Source organism: Hydra vulgaris, chromosome 03 (genome assembly GCF_038396675.1).
Source record: "Hydra vulgaris chromosome 03, alternate assembly HydraT2T_AEP".
NCBI lineage: Eukaryota > Metazoa > Cnidaria > Hydrozoa > Anthoathecata > Hydridae > Hydra > Hydra vulgaris.
This window is the reverse complement of record NC_088922.1, coordinates 50,268,496-50,286,936: the sequence shown is the minus strand read 5'-3', so window position 1 is coordinate 50,286,936 and position 18,441 is coordinate 50,268,496. Positions and strand designations below refer to the sequence as shown.

Genomic DNA, 18,441 nt, shown 5'->3' with positions numbered 1-18,441 from the left:
CAACTGCATCAAGCTGTAGTGAGAGAGTGTTTAGCGCTAGCGGTGAAATTATGAGTGATAAAAGACACAATCTCAGACAGCAAAGACTGACTTTAATCAAAGTCAATTATGATCTTATCCTTCCTCACATGCTCTTTTTCATTACCTTCAACACAAACATATTCAAGAATCAAAAGAAAAATGAAGAAAACTGTGGAAGAACTATCCGAAAAGGAAACTCAGCTCTTACTAACACCAGCATTGTCAGGTACTCTATATAAAAAGGAAAAATTTTCCAAGAGTAAATTTAGAAATTCCTCATTACAGAAAACTGACATTGGTTCAGAATCTTTTTCAAAATTTTTTAAAAAAATATTATTTTTTGTTAAAGTAAAACTAATAAATAAGTATTGATACAAAAATTGAATTGTTTTTCTTTTTTATTTCGTAAACTAAAAATATTACTGTAAAATTTTAAATTTATCGTGAAATATATTTACTATATATCAAAATGAATTTAGTTTATTAGAGTAATTCTAATATATCAACATGAATTTAGTGAATTAGAGGAATTCAATGTAAATTTAGTAAGTCTTATTATATATTAATTTCTCGTAAAAATCGAAAAAGCCAGCTTAACTATTTATAAGCTTTGGTACTATTTAAAAGTAAATTCCTTTTTTTTATACCAACTCCATCTGTCGTAAAAGTATTAGTATTTCTCATAAAACTCAGAAATTTCTTGTTTGACTCGTTTTTTACAGTTTCATTTCGGTAAAAAGTTAAACCTTATTGTGTTTCGTACCTGTTTTTACGAAACAAGAAATAATTGCTTTGATATGAACTGTATTTTTCACGAAACTAGGAAATTGTATATATTACAAATACGAAAATTATTTTTAGCGGCAAAAAAAAAAGAAAAGTTTTTAACTCTTTGTTCTATCAAACATCACATGTGAATTCAAGTGATGATAAACATGGTGGATCATTTAAAACTCTCTTTTTAATTCTAATCTTTTTTACTACTCAAATTAATGAGTTGTTGTTGTTTTTGAAATAATCTGACTTTGGAATGTCATATCGCAGTATGACAGATGCAAACTAACTTTTCTATTCATTCGGAACGTTTTTATTGAACAAAAAATTCATTATTATTATAGTCGCAGCCGTAAAATATACATACAATATATACATACAGCGTGCAGGGAAAGCACCTCACTATAAATAACCAGTTTTATAAATATTCGTTCCGAATTTTATCCCCAACCAGTGATCTAGTCTAATTTTAAAGGAATGTGCAGTTGAGCAGAAAGTTACTTGCTCAGGTAGTTCGTTCCAGTATTTTGCTGATATATTATATAGCTGTCTGTGTCTTGAAAGATAGTTTAGAACATATTCACGCCTTATTTTAAGATGGTGACCACGTGACAAGGAGTTAATAAACTTTGGTTGATAAACATTATTAATTAATCAAATCGATGTATTAGTTTAAAGATTTGGATAAGATTGCATCGTAGGCGTCGAAACTCAAGTAATGGTACATTTAGTCTTTTTAGTCTTTCGTAGTTTTGAAGATGTCTCAAGCTTAAAGCCCAGTTTGTTGCTTTGCGTTGAACAGATTAAACCGGAATTGCAAAGCTTTCGACACATATCTTAAGTATTAAAGGATGCAAGCCGTCATATCTGAAAGATTTTTAACAGTTTAGATCAGTAAGTTCATTAATAATGTCTGCAATAGAAAAATCCAAGTTGTTATTATAATTGCATTTAGGTTTAACATCACTTTTATTTAACAATGAAAATTTTCAGAGCATTCAAGAGTAATCATAGATATTAATTGAGAGTTCAGAAGTTTAAATATATCGGGAAGAATTTCAGTTATTTTCCCTGAGGCATTTTTGAAAGAACGAATTTTATCTTTAATTTTTAGCTGGTTGGTAATGTATTTGTAGACGATTTTTGGGTTGTTCTGAGATTTTTATATTATTTCTTTTTCATGTAATATTTTTGCTTTAAATATTCAGCTTTGACGAAACGATTAAGACATGGTTATTTGTTTTGAGATCTTTATTCTTCCATTTAGTTGAGCAGTTGATATGCTAAGCCAATTTTTTTGCTCGGATTAAGCTTTTAATATGTGAAGTAACCCAAGGATCATACTTTTTTTATGTTTTTTTAATCTTGGGGATAAAAATTCACATGCAGTACGATAATAAGAAATTAATATATTGAACATTTGATCCGCATTTTTGTGTAGAAATAAAATATCCCAATAAAGTTTGATATTGAATTAAAATCACCTTTGTTGTAACTAAACAATTGAGATTCGTTTTCAGATAGAGGTTCTGAAACTAAGGTTCTCCAAAGTAATACTAAAGTGACCCTTAGTGTTATTATCTAGTATAGCATAAGAAGACAAATTTGAAATAGAATTATCATTGTAGATAAGTAATGTATGTATGTATGTATGTATGTATGTATGTATGTATGTATGTATGTATGTATGTATGTATGTATGTATGTATGTATGTATGTATGTATGTATGTATGTATGTATGTATGTATGTATGTATGTATGTATGTATGTATGTATGTATGTATGTATGTATGTATGTATGTATGTATGTATGTATGTATGTATGTATGTATGTATGTATGTGTATATGTATATATATTGTAATATATGTATATATAATAGTAATAAGTCCAATGTATGTATGTGTATATGTATATATATTTATGTGTATTTTATATTTATATTTATATGTATTATATATATTATATTGTATATGTATATATATATTTATGTATGTATGTGTATATATATATATATATATATATATATATATATATATATATATATATATATATATATATATTGCTGTTGTATGATTTAGTATAAAAAATACTAAACTCTTGATTGTTGTAGAGTGCTCAATATTTAAGAAAATATATATTTTTTCAAAAACAGAGCGTTTTATACTTATAATTAAATTTTAGAAAAAACAACTTTTAATGGAACTTAAAGTTTCATGCCTATCGGCAATCATCAGCCATGAAGTACCTATGAAGGTACTTCATGGCTGATGATTGCCGATAGGCATGAAACTTTTATATTCCATTAAAAGTTGTTTTTTCTAAAATTTAATTATAAGTATATATATATATATATATATATATATATATATATATATATATATATATATATATATATATATATATATATATAAATATATATATATATATATTTACATATATATTTATATATATATATATATGTATATATATATATATATATATATATATATATATATATATATATATATATATATATATATATATATATAATGTCTAATGTAAAACCTTTAAACGTTAATTTAGTAATAACGTAAATAAACGTCTGATATATAAAGTGAATTTAATAAACTAATAATAAAATTGTTTTTTTTTGCTTAAGAATGTCAATCAATGCCATTGCAGAAAATGTTTCAGAATTCTTAAAAGGTTTTAAGCCTGTATTTGATCAACAGGAAAATGTCAAGTTTATATTTATATCTAACCTTAGAGTTGCCAACATTTTCGAATTAAACTAAATTTAAGCAAACATCTCTAATGTTGTGTGACTTGAAAATTATTTCACCGGAGGAGTGTTAAGAACACTTAGAAATCTAAAGACAAATTACAGCAAGTATCAACAAGTAGCAACAAGTAGCAACAAGATTACTGCTGCAAAGTTCATCAAAACTCACGGGAGCGCTACAAAATAATTGAACTTTTTTAAATCTTGGCTTGAGACTTTTAACTTCTCTTAGATTTGATACCGCCAATTGAGTTTTATTTCTTTTGTTAAGGTTGAAAATCACCTGTTTAAGAAACTTCTATAGTGTTGACTAGAATTTCCAGATGCAATTTTTTCATAGAGATCAATTTTCGGGGAGTGCAATAATTTGTTAAAAAAATTTAAAAGAATTCTGAAAAATCTGTCAATTTCAAGCTTTAGGCTGTGTTTCTTTAAAAGCGTTAACTCATGTTTTAGACAAATGTTTGATGACAGATTTCTAAAAACATCAATCATTCTTCAAGTTTAGACCAATTACACTTTCTGGTTCAAGTTCTTCATTCTTCAACTTTGAAGCAATCATACTTTTTTGTAAGAATTCTTGTTCAAGAAGTTAACCGATCATACTTTCTCTTGCCAGTCACAGAGCTTTTGTTCAAGAACAAAATTTAAACTTGGCTTATTATATAAGTCAAGTTTAATATTGTATTAGAAGATACGTTATGACGTCAAAATATTGTGAAAAAAGTCATGTTTAAGTATAACTTAAATAAGTTTTTAAAACCTGCGTCTCTCAAACTTTGTTTAAACTTTTACAAATTTAACTGAGTGTTACGTCAAAAATCAATGCAATCAATTAATGTTTTAAGTAAGTACTCAAAACTTTTTAAACTAAACAAACAATAAGTACATTGTATGTAATCAAATTCAACTAAATATACATTAGATATACTAATATACAACAAAACTAAATATACATTAAAAACGGGTAAAAACCCAATCAACAGTTCAGTTTCACTTTAAAAAAAAATGAGTATAGAAATCAAGACGTGTTAGAATAAAACTAGGGAGTATTTTACAAAGGTTGGGGTGGGTGTATTGTACCCCTCCCCCCAAAAAAGGCTATTTTCAAGTCATAGTCGATTTTTTTGCCTAAGGAAAACCGGTACTTTTTAAGGATTCGCCCCTCCCCTTCATTTTATTCCCAGAGCCACCCCTGAATAATACCTCTGTTAAAAAAAAATTTAACCAATGCTCAGTTAAGTCAGAGACATGAGAATACGGCTACAGTACTTTTGAATGCAAACAGATAAAAAGCAAATGGTGAGTACTTATAAGTATAATAAATTACTTATAAATGGTGAGTACTTATTTAATGATTTTCTTTTTTTCTAAATGGTTTTTACTTACATATTTGCTTATTTTTTCACTTATATATTTAATTGGTTTACTTATTATTTATTTTTTATTTATTTTTTGAATAAAGAAAACTATTAATTTATTAATAAAATATAAACACTTTTGTAATATGAGAAGAAATTGAAATCAGTTTTATTGGGAGCTTAGTCAGGAAGTGTCCACGCCAAGTTGAACATCTTTTAATATCCACTTAACAATTTTATGTTTACTTTTATATTAAAATAACGACTTTTGCTATTTTTAAAAATTTTAAATTTTTCCCAGATAAATTTTTAGTCTTTAACGTGTGATTTACAGATTAAGCAATGGGTCATGTTGCTGAATCCTTGGACCATCCGGAGAGCACAAAATCTTGTCTAGAAGATATAATATCTTCATACGTAGGTTATTTATTTTGGTTAACGTTAAAACGACTACATTTAATGATAATATTGTTGTTGTTATACAATTATTTTTCGAATGCAAACCAACATATTAGCGTTAAAGTTATTACAATAAATGACTATAATTAGTATCGCTTACTTTAACATAACAAATTTTGTCGTTTAACATTTACATACATTACGTACATATTTACATACATTACATACGTAACATAAATTACATACATACATTACATACGTTACATATATATATATATATACATATATATATATGTATATATATATATATATATATATATATATATATATATATATATATATGTATATATATATATATATATATATATATATATATATATATATATATATATATATATATATATATATATATATATATACATATATTAATTTTTTTTTAATTTTTTTTATCGTCTAACTTTTATAACTATATACAGAAAAGATTAAAAGGATTAACTGAAAACCAAAGTCGAACAATTAATGGGCTTAGCGTCGAAAAAGAAGATGTTGTTCAACGATTACGTAATCTCGTAAACAGAAGAATCGAAAGTCAAGGGCCTGATTTTGATGAATACTGTATAAATCGCAGAGGTTCCAGACAATACGAGCATATTGATCCCTCGCGAATACGAACTAGAATTATGAAAAAAACATTGAGTGTAGACAAACCTCAATTAGAGAATCAACCTACAATAGAAACGGCGACTTCTGAAATTGAATGAGTTACTTTATTGTATTCTGTGTTTTCTCAGTGAAATACTTTAATGTATCTTGCTTGCATTCTGTGTTTCCTCTCTCAAATACTTTACAAAAAGTATAAAATAAATATTTTGATTACTTATAGTATTGTTTAGATATTGCTTATATATTGTTTAGGAATATTAAAATATTTTAAGCTGTAGAGACTATTATAGGCTACAACTTCATGATTTTATTTGTGAACATTTGTTTTTATTGCCTTTGCTTTTGAAAAATTATTTTTAAAAGTAATTTAAAAAACTTAAATTTTTTTGTACGTTTTATATAAACCTCGTTTTATATAAACCTCCCTCACCCGTTTACTTTTAATTTTTACATTTATCTCTCCTCCTAAATCATTTATGACAACTTTTGTGTGTTTTATTATAGCGTTGTATAATTATAATATTGTATAAACTTTTCATTGAACTGCATTGTTTTGTGTAATTGCCAATTGTATATATATAGGTTTTGTATTATGTAAAACTTGTTTTACTTTTTTCAAAAAGGAAAAATTGTAGTTAATCATTGAGCTAGAGCTGATTGGCATGGTATCCACCTTTTTTCTGAACTAGTAGCCTGTATTCTCAATTTTATTTTGAGCCAGCGGTCCAATAGCATGCGCCACAGCTTTTTTGAGAGCCTATTTTATTATTGATGTTTAAGAGATGATGAAATTAAATCTTTTTAAAATGAAAAGTGGTTCACAGTTTTTTGTTGTGCAAACTGCCAGCTTTCATTAAGAAGTAAAGCAAAATTTTGAAAGGCTAAATTTTTTTTTTTATATATATTATTATTATAAAAAAACTGTTAATTGCACGTATATCTGTTTGCTTTTCAAAAGACTCTTGTTAATGTTTTCTTATGGGGGAAAGGGTTACCATAGAAACTTTTTCGTGGTTTGTTTTAGAAATATGGCTTTAGACTGATTTAAAAACTATTTTTGGATAAGTTAAAAGGATATGTATTTGAACTTAATTTATTTATTCAAAAATTTAATTTATTTGTATAACTTTTTTCTGTTCAAACTCTGATAACTTTTTTCTGCTCAAAAATAGATAACTGCATAGTGGTCAGAAATGTCTGAAAATGTGAATTAATTTAAAATTGCTGTTTTTAATTAACCTTCTCGGTTTCAATTCCAAAATATTTTTTAAACCTCTAAGAAGGTACAACATTATTTCTCTGTAGGTCTCTGAAGTATTAAATTTTATCATATCAAAAGAAGTCCGGTAGAGACAAACTATATGTAAATTGGAAAGTATCAAGATTATTTTCTTAATCTTTAAATCTTTATTACTATTGAATCTTAAATACTGTTTGAGTACAAATATTTTGAGTCTATTTGAAAACATTTAAGATTTTTAGCAAGATACATTATTCAAGAATTCAGGCTTTCAAGAGAAAACGAATCCAAATTCTTTTGTAATATATGTCAGAATGGCTTCAAAAGGCTCTAGTTTTTTTTTTTTTATTTAGTACATAAAATTTTAATTTCTGCTCTTTGTTCAAGTCAAAATTACTTTCGAAGTATTGATTTGGAACCTGTTTACATTTTTGATAAAAAAAATCCTCCTTCATCCCCCTTTTGGTGCTAAAACAGCTTGTTCTATTGGCGCGCAAATGCACAAAAAATGCCACGCTTTTTTTTAAATTTTCGGTAAAATTTTTTCGAAATAACAAAAAATGAAGCAAAAGTTAAACTCATATAACTTTTGATTAAAATATCATACAAAAAAATACAAAATAAATACAAAAAAATATAAGGACTCATCGGAAAGCTGGAATTTTTAGCTACAAAATGATAAAGTTGAAAAGTTGTAAAATTACCAATCAATGAAAATAATATTTTAAGCACACAGTACCATTTCGGGTCTTAACTAGATATTAAAAGAAGTGAATAATTTTTCATAAAATTTGATTTGGCGTTTTTTAGTGCTTAAATGAGTCGAACTAAGAATCTTTATTGTTATTGTTATTAGAGGCATCCCATCGTGAACCAAAGGTAAGTTTTAAATATCCAAAACTAATGGCTTTTTTGAAAAAAAAGATTTTCGAAAAGATTAACTCCTTCCTTTCTCACGTCTATGCAAGATACAAAAACTACAACTACTGTTTGCTGCCAATCAAAAAGCAAAAGGTTAGAAGAAAAATTAGGCGATTAAACAAAAAAAGAAATAGCACACCAAAAAGTGCGAAAATTGACCAAGAATTTGAATTTGATGCAATTACTAAGGCTGCTTCTCAACTAGGCACAACCCTGGAAAAAATAATTCGAAAGTCAATCAACCAGGGTGAGAAAACTGCACAAAGTGTTTAAAATTTTTTTAAAAAAACAGAAAAATGAATTAATTCGCATTTTCAAGCATTTTTGAACACTATGAACTGAAGTGATTCTTTTTTGGTTAAGCTGTATGAAAAACTTCTCAGATTTACATTTAAACACAATTTACAACCAATTATAAACTTGTCAGAAGAAATCAAAAACACAAAAGAAAACTAATGTTCATTTGGTAGATCTGGGTTGATAGTTTAAGTTTAATAGTTAGGCTGCTAGGCAAAGCAATTAGGTTGCTAGGCAGAGCAATTGCAATTAGTATTAATAATAAAATAATGAATTATGATTTCACAGCTTTTTTTGAGGACAAGAATTGCAAATGAGTAGTTGCATGGAATTGCAACGGTAACTTTTAACCTGACATTGATTGCCTAATATACTATCCCTTTTTTTATTAAAACGGTTCAATTCAAAAATTTAGTTCAACTTATGGAAATGGTGCAGCGGAATAAAACACGCAACCTGATTGACATCAAGGATCTGAACACGTTTTTTTCAAGCTTGCATCCCATACATGGATGTACGTGCTCACAAATTTTGAAACTTGAGTTAGTAAATTAGGAAATTTACGCTTTCCTATCAATGTTGATTATATACAGGACACTAACTACTGTACTACGGCTATCTTTTACTATACTAAATTTATATTAATCTACAAGTTTTACTTTATTTTATAATTTCTTCATGTTTAAAAGTTGTTTAATATGCGTGAGAAATAAGGAAGCTATATATAATAGTTAGTTAATACTTCAAAAATATCCTGACAAAAGTAATATACTGTATAGCATATTATACAGTGTAAGAATAATAAATTATATTGCAAAATATTTTCGGTATTTTTATTCCTAGGCTCTAATTACTACAGGTTTTGGTCAAGCTTTTGGTATTTGGTGTGATAAAGATCTTTTTTGATATAAGCATGAACATGAGTTTATTGTTTACACAACGACTTAATAGGTAAAATATTAAACATCAAAGAATATTGCTCGCGCCCATTTTATTTCAATTTTAAAACTTTTAATTACTTCTAGTTCACATATTGTTCACGTGCTCATTTGTTACCAATAATATATCACATATCACTCACGTGCTCATTTGTTGCCAATAATATATCACATATCGTTATGCTCATTAACATTGTTATCAATAATATTACTATTATATTATTGATAAACAGTTCGTATGATAGATTTTTCATTTAAAAAAATCTTTCCGATATTAGAAAATTGTTTTTGTCTTTCTTTATTCAGTGTTTTGCCAAGCGTAATTTAGCAAGCATTTTTACAAAAGCATGATTGATTTTCCAATTTAAAATCTCTCAAGAGTTTCCCATTGTCAATTAAAGATCTTTTCAATAGAAAATTGTTGCATTCTGGGTCTTTATTTGGATGAGAAACAATAACATTTTTCTCGTATTTACAGCCAGAGTTGTACATGAAAAATCCATCTGCTTGAGTAACGGTTATACCTAATAAAACAAATGTTATCACTTTTAATGATGCAATTTATGCACAATTATTTTAATTGTTAAATTATTTTCCAAAATTAAAAATGAATCAACACAAAAAAAGAAAATGAATAAATTTAGCTGAAAAGTGGTTAAAATTTAGTTTAAAAATGGGTGTTGAAAAAAAAAATTATTTTTAAAATGAGTAAACTTTTTTTTTAAATTGTATTCTTATTTAAATTTTAAATTTTAATAATAAGTTTTTAAATTTAAATTTTTAAATTTACGTAATAAGTTTGAAAAATTTATTTTATACATTTTGAATCCTAAAATACAGTTATCTCATTATAGCAGATTATAAAAAAAAAATTAAGATTTCCTTTCTTTAATTGTACTCTTATCTAAAAATAATGCTGTTAAGAAAAGGTATCATTTAGGCCCGCTAACAATAATTTTTAAAACTCTCTATGATATATGATAACAAAGGAAACGAAGAGATAACCCAGCAAGCACACAACGTTGAAACAACGTTGAAATAACGTTGATCGACGTTGATCAACGTTAATTCAACGTTGTTTCAACGTTGTGTGCTTGCTGGGAAAAAGTTAAAATATAAGTTCTAGTTGGTGAGTGCATAAAGAAACAAGGCAGTTTTTTTTTTATTCGCATGTAAAGACACATTCACAGAGTATATTTTAAATAATCTTGAACACCACTGCCATAATTGATATGACCAGAGTATTATGATGCTGCGTGGTGATAAAGGTGCACATTTATAACTTCTTGGTTTGCACTTATTTCTTTTCTGGTAAAATTGATAGGTAATTTGCGCTTTGATTTTATTAGTTAGCTGCTCATATTTTTCAATAATATTAAAAAATTCGTTTTGACATTTAAGACCAAAGTCTGACACCGTTGACAGCTAACTTTTGCATTATGTAATAATTTTTGAATATGTTCTTTAGGTTCAAGGCTATAGTAAGCTATTTCTTGTACAAATGGAAAAAAGTTATCAAAATTAATGCAATTATGAAGTAGTTCTTCACTGAGCTCGGGATACATTAATGCAATTATGAAGTAGTACTTTACTGAACTCAAGCTGTTTATGCACTTATGAAGTAGTTCTTTACTGATCTCGAGACATCAGTTCGAGCGACCACATTAAGTACGAATGACCATACTAATTACAAAGTGCACCTTGTTTTACTTCTATTTATTAATGAATCGTTAATTTTTCTTTATCTTTTCAAGTTGTGCTAAAAATATTTAATGTACAATAAGTGATTATGAACAAAAAAAAACCTTGTTTCAGATGCTTTATTGTTTATATCTTAATTTTGACATTTCTAGTGCTTCGAAGAAACTTTCTAAAATACAAAAATTTTAGTTTTGCACACAACAAGGTGAATTTTACCGCTGTAACACCGTTACAATTGACACAACAACCATAACACGGTAAAAATTTGATAAGAACAAATGAGGAAAAATTTGGCTGTAATTACGCGTTCACGTTACAAGCCTTTACTGTAATTTCAAAGGACTCACATAGAATAAAAAAATACTTTTATATTTCAAACAAATTTAAAAAAATATTTATTGGATAAATTTGATGTAATATCAATAAAATTCATCCCACTCTACTACGAATTTGTTGTCTAATTTAGGAAAAAATTCAGCGCATTCATCTTTTAACTGTTACAACTGCTAAGAGACCGAAAAAAACTGAAGCGTATTCTATCTGTCTCTTTGACAGATAGAATACAAAGGAGCAGATTGTTTTTGAAAAATATGAAAATAAAATTATATAACAATTTGAAATAAAGTAGTATTTAAATAAAGAACGAAAAATTAAAAAATAAAAAAGTACTAAATTTACAAAAACCGTAATATTTATGTATATTTTAAAACCAATTTGAATAAAAGTAAAATAAATAACAATTCATTAATAGTAAAAAAAAAAAAAAAATTCAAGAACTCAGATTAGATTTCAACAATAACTATTAAGTTTAGAGGAAACATCATAACTGAATTAATGAAAAAAAAAGTTGATAAATTCTGAGACTTATTTTATATAATTGAGTTTAAAAGAAGCATTTAAAATCGGATATGTTAAAATCTATAGGTAATAACACCTGTTTCAATTTATTTTTAAACTGTTGTAAATTAACTTTTTTTGTATTTGCAATATTAGGGAACTTTTTCCACAAATAAGGTTCACGATATTGAATTGAATATGTAATTTATTTTGAATTATATTTAGGTACAATGTAGTTATTATCTGAAAATTTTGTCGGGTATTTACGCACTACTTTTTCATAATAGGACTGAAATATTTTAGGAGATAGTTCCATCTTTATTTTATACATGAACATTAAAACTTGGTGTAAGTTGATTTTATAAACGTTTAATGCGCCTAGTATACGCAGAAGAGGCTCACATGGTACAGTTTTATCAGCTCCAAATAATATTGTGCACGCATGTTTTTGTTTACTGTACAATTATTTTAATTTTGTATGATTTGTACTTGCCCATGCAATATTACAATAAATCAAATAACAATGAATGAAAGAAAAATATAAACTTTTTAAAGATTTATTATTTAGAAATGGTTTAGAATTATATATAATGGCAATATTTTTTGATATTTTTTTCTCAATGCTTTTTATGTGTTCACTCCAACGTAACGTAACGCCCAAAAAGTTAATTGAAGTTTCTCTTTTAATGTTAGCGTTATTAGTTATTAGGCAGTTTAATGGGAATATTTTTTAATTTATTTACTTTATGAAATAAAATAAATATGGTTTTACACACATTTAGAGACAGTTTATTACTTATAAACCATGCATTAACCTTAACCAACTCTTCGTTAGCTGTTTCAAAAAGTGTTTTAATATCTCTGTGGGAATAAAAAAGATTGGAGTTATCTGCAAAAAGAATACAATTTAAGAAGTTTGTTGCTAAATTTAAATCATTTATATATACTAAGAATAATAAGGGTCCTAAAATAGAGCCCTGGGGGACACCACAAGTTACAACATATGGAATTGTTTGTTTTTGCTCATATTGGATGAATTTCTTTCTATTGGTCAAATAACTTTTGAACCAACGTAAGTTATCATTTTTTACTCCATAATATTCAGGTTTTTTTATTAGTATGTTATGGTTTACAGTATCACAAGCCTTTGACAGATCAATGAAAACTCTTTTGAGCAATTTGAGAAACACGGTAATATAGATAAAGGTCTATAATTAGAAATAATAGAGTCATCATCAGTCTTAAAAACCGGTGAGATTCGTGCAATTTATAATTTTTCCGGGACAATACCTGTTTTAAAAGAAAGATTAAAGAAGTGAAACAAAAGAGGTTCGATTATATCATAAACAGATTTTACAACATTACGTTAATTTTATCAAATCCAGCACTATTGTTAGTTTTAAGATTATAAAAGGCGGTTCGCAATTCAATTAATTAAAGATTAGGTTCATCCATAAATTTATCGTGATTTTTTAAATAAGACTCAAATGAAGTCGAATTCAGAGGCATTTTTGATGTCCAATTTGGATCAGCATTAATAAAAAAATTGTTTATTTTTTCAGCGATAATTGATTTATCATAAATATTTTTTTCATCGACTGTTATTTTTTTTGGCTGAGCGTTTCTCGCATAATTATTTTTGCCAATTACTTCTTTAATTACATTCCAGGTTTTTTTGGTGTTTCCGCTTGCTTTGTCTAATAGCTTTGCATAATAAAGTTTTTTAGAGTTTCTTTTTGTTTTTTCGAACACATTTTTGTAGTTTTTATATATCATTTCGTTTTTATAAGTTTTTTTTTTAAGTATTTATTATATAATTTTTGTTTTCTTTTTGAGGATTTTAGTAATCCATTAGACATCCATTAAGTCATAACTGTTTTTGTGTTCACCATCATTTTTTTTTTCAGGAAACGTTGTTTCATATTGTTTGCAGAATTGACTAAGAAATAGATCATATGAGTTATTAACATTATTTGATTGCAATACCAGATTCCAATCAACGTTGTTTCTTAAAAGGTTTTGAAACTGTTTTACAGAGTATTCATTGATCTGTCGACTAAATGCGGTAGTTTTAGAAGAAACGTTGTTATTTATTATGTTATTAGTAACTAAGAATGTTGGGAAATGATCTGATAAGTCAGTTTTGATTATTCCTGTGTTAAGACGGTTATTATGAAACTTATTAGTTATTATATTATCAAGAAGTGTAGAAGAGTTGTTAGTCACTCTAGTTGGCTTGTTTATTGTTGGAATTTAGTTATTTTGAAGAAGAGTGTTTGTAAAATTTTTTACATTATTATTTGAAGCATGTTTTTTTAGGTCAATGTTTAGATCCCCAGCCAAAAAGACACGATCTCGCGTTTTATTGATGCTGTTATGAATGATTTAAGATGAGTTTTAAATTTTTTTAAAATTACCTGGTGGTGGTCTATATGTCGCGTTTACAATTATGTTTTGTGTATTTTTTTTTTGTAATTTAATACATAATGATTCACAATCTATTTCATTCACACAGAGATCGTTACGTAAACCATAATTAATTGAGTTGTGGATAAGAATACTAACGCCCCATCAATACCAAAATTACGTGGTTGGTGAATTGATTTGTAATTAATTAGTTCAAATTGCGCATTTGTTTACCACACTTACACCAAGTTTCCGTAAGACAAATAATTTTAAAGTCATGTTTTAATTCATCCGACAAAAACTTAAAGTTTTCAAAAATTTTTTTTAAAACTTCGAATATTAATGTTTAAAATTGAAAAAAAAGTTTTCTTTTTTTGTAGGTATTGGAAAGATTCGAAAACTGCATAGTATTGACTTTCAAATATTTGTTGATTAAAATTATCAAAGTCATTCTCGTCCCTGAGAATGATATTTTCATCAAAAAATTTAATTATTAGGCTTTCCTCCATTTTTTTTGTTTATATGTTTTTGTCTAAAAAATAATAATAATAATAATAATAGAAAATAAAAAGGACATTTGTATAAACACAAAATTGCAAATAAAACAATATAACTTAACTACTGCTTTCTTGGCACGGTTTTTTTGATACCCAATCGCGCACAATTAGCTTATCATACGATATATATGCAAATTTTCCCAGCTGCTTATCAGTTTTCATTTTTTCTCTCAAGTCTTTTCTTATTACGTTAGTTTCATAGCAAAAATCTTCATTAATGAAAATACTTTCCCCCTTTAATTTCAAAAAAATTTTTAAAAACTGCTACTTTATGTTTGTAATCTAAAAGTTTTATCATGATTGTATGTGGCTTTTTTGCATCTTTGCATCTGCAGCGATGCGCTCGTTCAAATTTAGCATTTTTTACCCCTAAAGTCTGTTCAAACAGTTTGATCACCTTTGTTTCACTTTCCGTCCAAGTTTCATTTTCGTTTTCTTTCAGTCCATTGATCCTGAGATTATTTCTTCATGACCGATCTTCAATTTCTCTTAGCTTTTTTTTTTAAAGTTGGCAATCTCAATATTTTTATGTGCTACATTTTTAGTGAGCTACATACTGAATCTATCGAGATAGAAAGAGTTTTTACAAAACTCTTTCTTTCTCGATAGATTCAATATTATTTTTAATCTTTTTTTTCAATGAGTTCTTCGTGAAAATTTAAGCTTTCTTTTATATCAACTACATTCATTTTGAGTCTTTTAATTTTTCCATACTCTCCATAATATTCAATTCTGCTTTTTGTTGTCTGTTACTCGTTATCTTTGCATTTGCACTAATGGGTTTAAGAACGTTTTCGTCTTGTTGTTTTATTAGTAATTCTATCTCTTTCTTGTACTCAGCAAACATTTCTCTAAACATATTTCTTATTTCGCTAATGGTAACTGCAATATTTAATAATTTAATTGATAACAAATATTAACTTATAAAATTTCATAAAAAAAAATTCTTTGCAATAAAACACGTCTGTTCGCCGCAACTTTTAACGATATGAATTAAATTTGTAAAATGCAGCTTGCGTAGTCTGATGGATTCTTTTTCTCTTTTTAGGCACCAAGTCTCTTACTGCTTTGTATTTTTATTAGATGTTAAAAGTAAAATAGTTAGGTTTAAATGAGCGTGCGTACAAGTACTGTGAATCTCATCCAAGTTCATCAAGGAAAATCAATTGTGGATCATTTTATTGATGATAATCCACAGTGTATTGATATATTAGAGTGTGTGAAAGTGGTTTGCTATCTAATCGTCGTTCAGGACAAAGTTGAAAAGCCAAAGTTATGACAATACAAACACATCGAACGTCTGAAAAATTGCATTGATGGTAGATCGGGGATTTTGACTCCCAAATTAATAAAATAAGTAAATTGGCAACCAAATTCGGTTTGTTTTATTAATTTTATTACTTACTTTATTTGTCCTTTTCTCATTCGAACAAAAATACTGGTTTTTAGTCTAGTGCTTAATCCAATGTTTCCAAAGAAAATATTTTTGTATATTTCAAATACAAAAAGAAATTAAAATTTGAGAAAAAAATTCTCGTTTTGTTGGCAATTTCAGCTTGCGGAATTTCTTGTATTTTTCTTGTTCCGTCTGGTCTGGGTGTGAATAAAGAAATTTATTTACGCGAATGCATTATCGAACGGCTGTTAACAGATGATAATTATGTGTTTTAGCCAAGTCTTGCATAATTTCATTATGCAATTTTTTATTATTTCATTTCATTATCATACACGTTCAGACACACTGCCACCAGTCGTATAATACAATATGGCTGTAACTATGCGAGTTATAAGGTAATAAGTTCAAGGTAATAAATGGCTTTAACTATGCGAGTTATAAGGTAATAACGTTGTAACTACTATTACTACAATAAATGCTCTTTGTAAGTAATTAATTAGTAAGTATGTAATTTGTGCTTTACAAAATTACATTACCTACTTGTAATAAACAGTTAGAAATCGGCAAATTAAAAATGCCTAATTATGACAACAAGAAACAAACTTTAAATATAAAGTTCTTGTAGACTCCATGAAATCAAAAAATTAAAAATTATAACAACAAAGTTTTAAAGTTTTTTGTTATAATTTTTGTTTTAAATGTCAAATAGCCGAGGTATAAAATGGTTGTCTCCCTCGTCATTTTTTTATTTCAAAAAACATTTTTTTAACACCAATTGATTTTATAACACAACTGCACTTTGCACAAAACTTAAATCAATAAATTTTAGGACTAGCATCATGGTTAATGCAATCTATCTCATTTTGTCTCCCTGTCTCATTATGCTCTGCATTATCCTAATGAAAATTATGAAATATTATACTAAATACTACTAAAACATTTAAAACAAATATATTAAAAATACCTGCTTGAAATGCAATTTCACCGATAAAAGCATCATCTATTCGAAATATTTTGTTTAAATCAAATAATAATATCATTTTATGAACACTAGAGTTGGTTAATATAAATCCTCCACCAGAGCAGTATGGGTTATAAAAATCTTTTTCGAGTTCTTCCTTAGAGACTTGGTATTTTCCTTCTCTTTGTACATACGCATTGCTTATTTTATTTCCAAAGTATCCGTCTGTTACATCAATTTTTTTAACAAACTTTATTATGTTATCCAGGTGCATATATGTATCGTCATCACCTTTCAAAAGTGTTTTAAAACTTATTTTTTTATTTGCCCAAGTTAGCGCAATGATAACCTTTTTAGTCAAAAGATAGAAATCTTCAAATATATCTAAATATAAAATATCTCTTCGTATTTTTGCTTCATCTGCTATTTCTATCATTGCTCTTGCGTTTGTTGTTCTGGCAACAACAAATACTATTAAATACTTTTCATTAGTAACCCAATTAAATATACTTCCCCAAGTTTCTCGAATCATATTTCTTCTGTTCCTGTTATCCACATGAGAAGAAATAACAATAATTGTTGTGTAAGTTAACTCCAAATCAGTTTCAATAGAATCAAAAATTATATGTGAAAGTATTTCCGACTCTTTTGCAAGATTTATCGTATTTAAGGTTGTGCTAGGATTCTTATCACTGTTTTCTATGTCTGTAGAGATAAACGAAAATGTATTTTTTAACATCGTTCCATAAAAAAAAATGCTCATTAAAAAAATACTTGCTATTAAAAAAACCGAAATTTTTTTATTTGACACTTTTGCACATGAAATACTACGCATTTTTATTCGCTTAACTGTGTTTTAATTTTTAAAATACAACCTTTATAAAAGGATTCAAAATAACCACGCTTTCTCTTCATAATAAAAAAACAAACAACGCTTTTAACTACAAGTATTTGTTTTAGCCAATTACTTAAAAATTAATATTGTTTTAACCTGAGTTCTAGCAACTTAAAAAATGTGGAGGGTTTTGCGAAAGCAAATTTTAAATTAAAGTTTTTTAATTAAAACTTCAAATTAAAATTTGTGGTTCGAAATATAATTATTTTTTAAGCATATGCATTATTTTAGGTATATCTTATATTTCCTACTAACGAGTTCTAATATCTTAATTATATATATAAATATTTACTTTGTATATTAGATTTTT

At 26.7% G+C, this 18,441-nt stretch overlaps 2 protein-coding genes across 2 annotated transcripts; one reads left to right on the top strand and one right to left on the bottom strand.

The window, feature by feature from the left end:
- Positions 1-5,180: 5,180 nt before the first annotated feature.
- On the top strand, positions 5,181-6,199 carry LOC101236602 (uncharacterized). Its single transcript, XM_065791947.1, has 2 exons — positions 5,181-5,337; positions 5,796-6,199. The coding sequence occupies exons 1-2, from the start codon at positions 5,263-5,265 to the stop codon at positions 6,078-6,080; spliced, it is 360 nt and encodes a 119-aa protein (XP_065648019.1). The 5' UTR covers positions 5,181-5,262; the 3' UTR covers positions 6,081-6,199.
- Positions 6,200-9,411: 3,212 nt separating this feature from the next.
- Positions 9,412-18,169, bottom strand: LOC101236514 (N-acetyllactosaminide beta-1,3-N-acetylglucosaminyltransferase 4). Its single transcript, XM_065793553.1, has 2 exons — positions 17,240-18,169; positions 9,412-9,902 (listed from the first exon to the last, which is right to left on the bottom strand). Exons 1-2 carry the CDS (start codon positions 18,069-18,071, stop codon positions 9,703-9,705), a joined length of 1,032 nt encoding a protein of 343 aa, XP_065649625.1. The 5' UTR covers positions 18,072-18,169; the 3' UTR covers positions 9,412-9,702.
- Positions 18,170-18,441: the final 272 nt, after the last annotated feature.

Bases quoted from the DNA above. Each gene is read 5' to 3' on its own strand.
- LOC101236602 (XM_065791947.1), top strand. From the start codon at position 5,263: ATGGGTCATGTTGCTGAATCCTTGGACCATCCGGAGAGCACAAAATCT. The intron at 5,338-5,795 runs GTAGGTTATTTA...AACTATATACAG, and splicing joins AAGATATAATATCTTCATAC to AAAAGATTAAAAGGATTAAC.
- LOC101236514 (XM_065793553.1), bottom strand. From the start codon at position 18,071: ATGCGTAGTATTTCATGTGCAAAAGTGTCAAATAAAAAAATTTCGGTT. The intron at 9,903-17,239 runs GTATTTTTAATA...TTGTTTTATTAG, and splicing joins TGAAATTGCATTTCAAGCAG to GTATAACCGTTACTCAAGCA.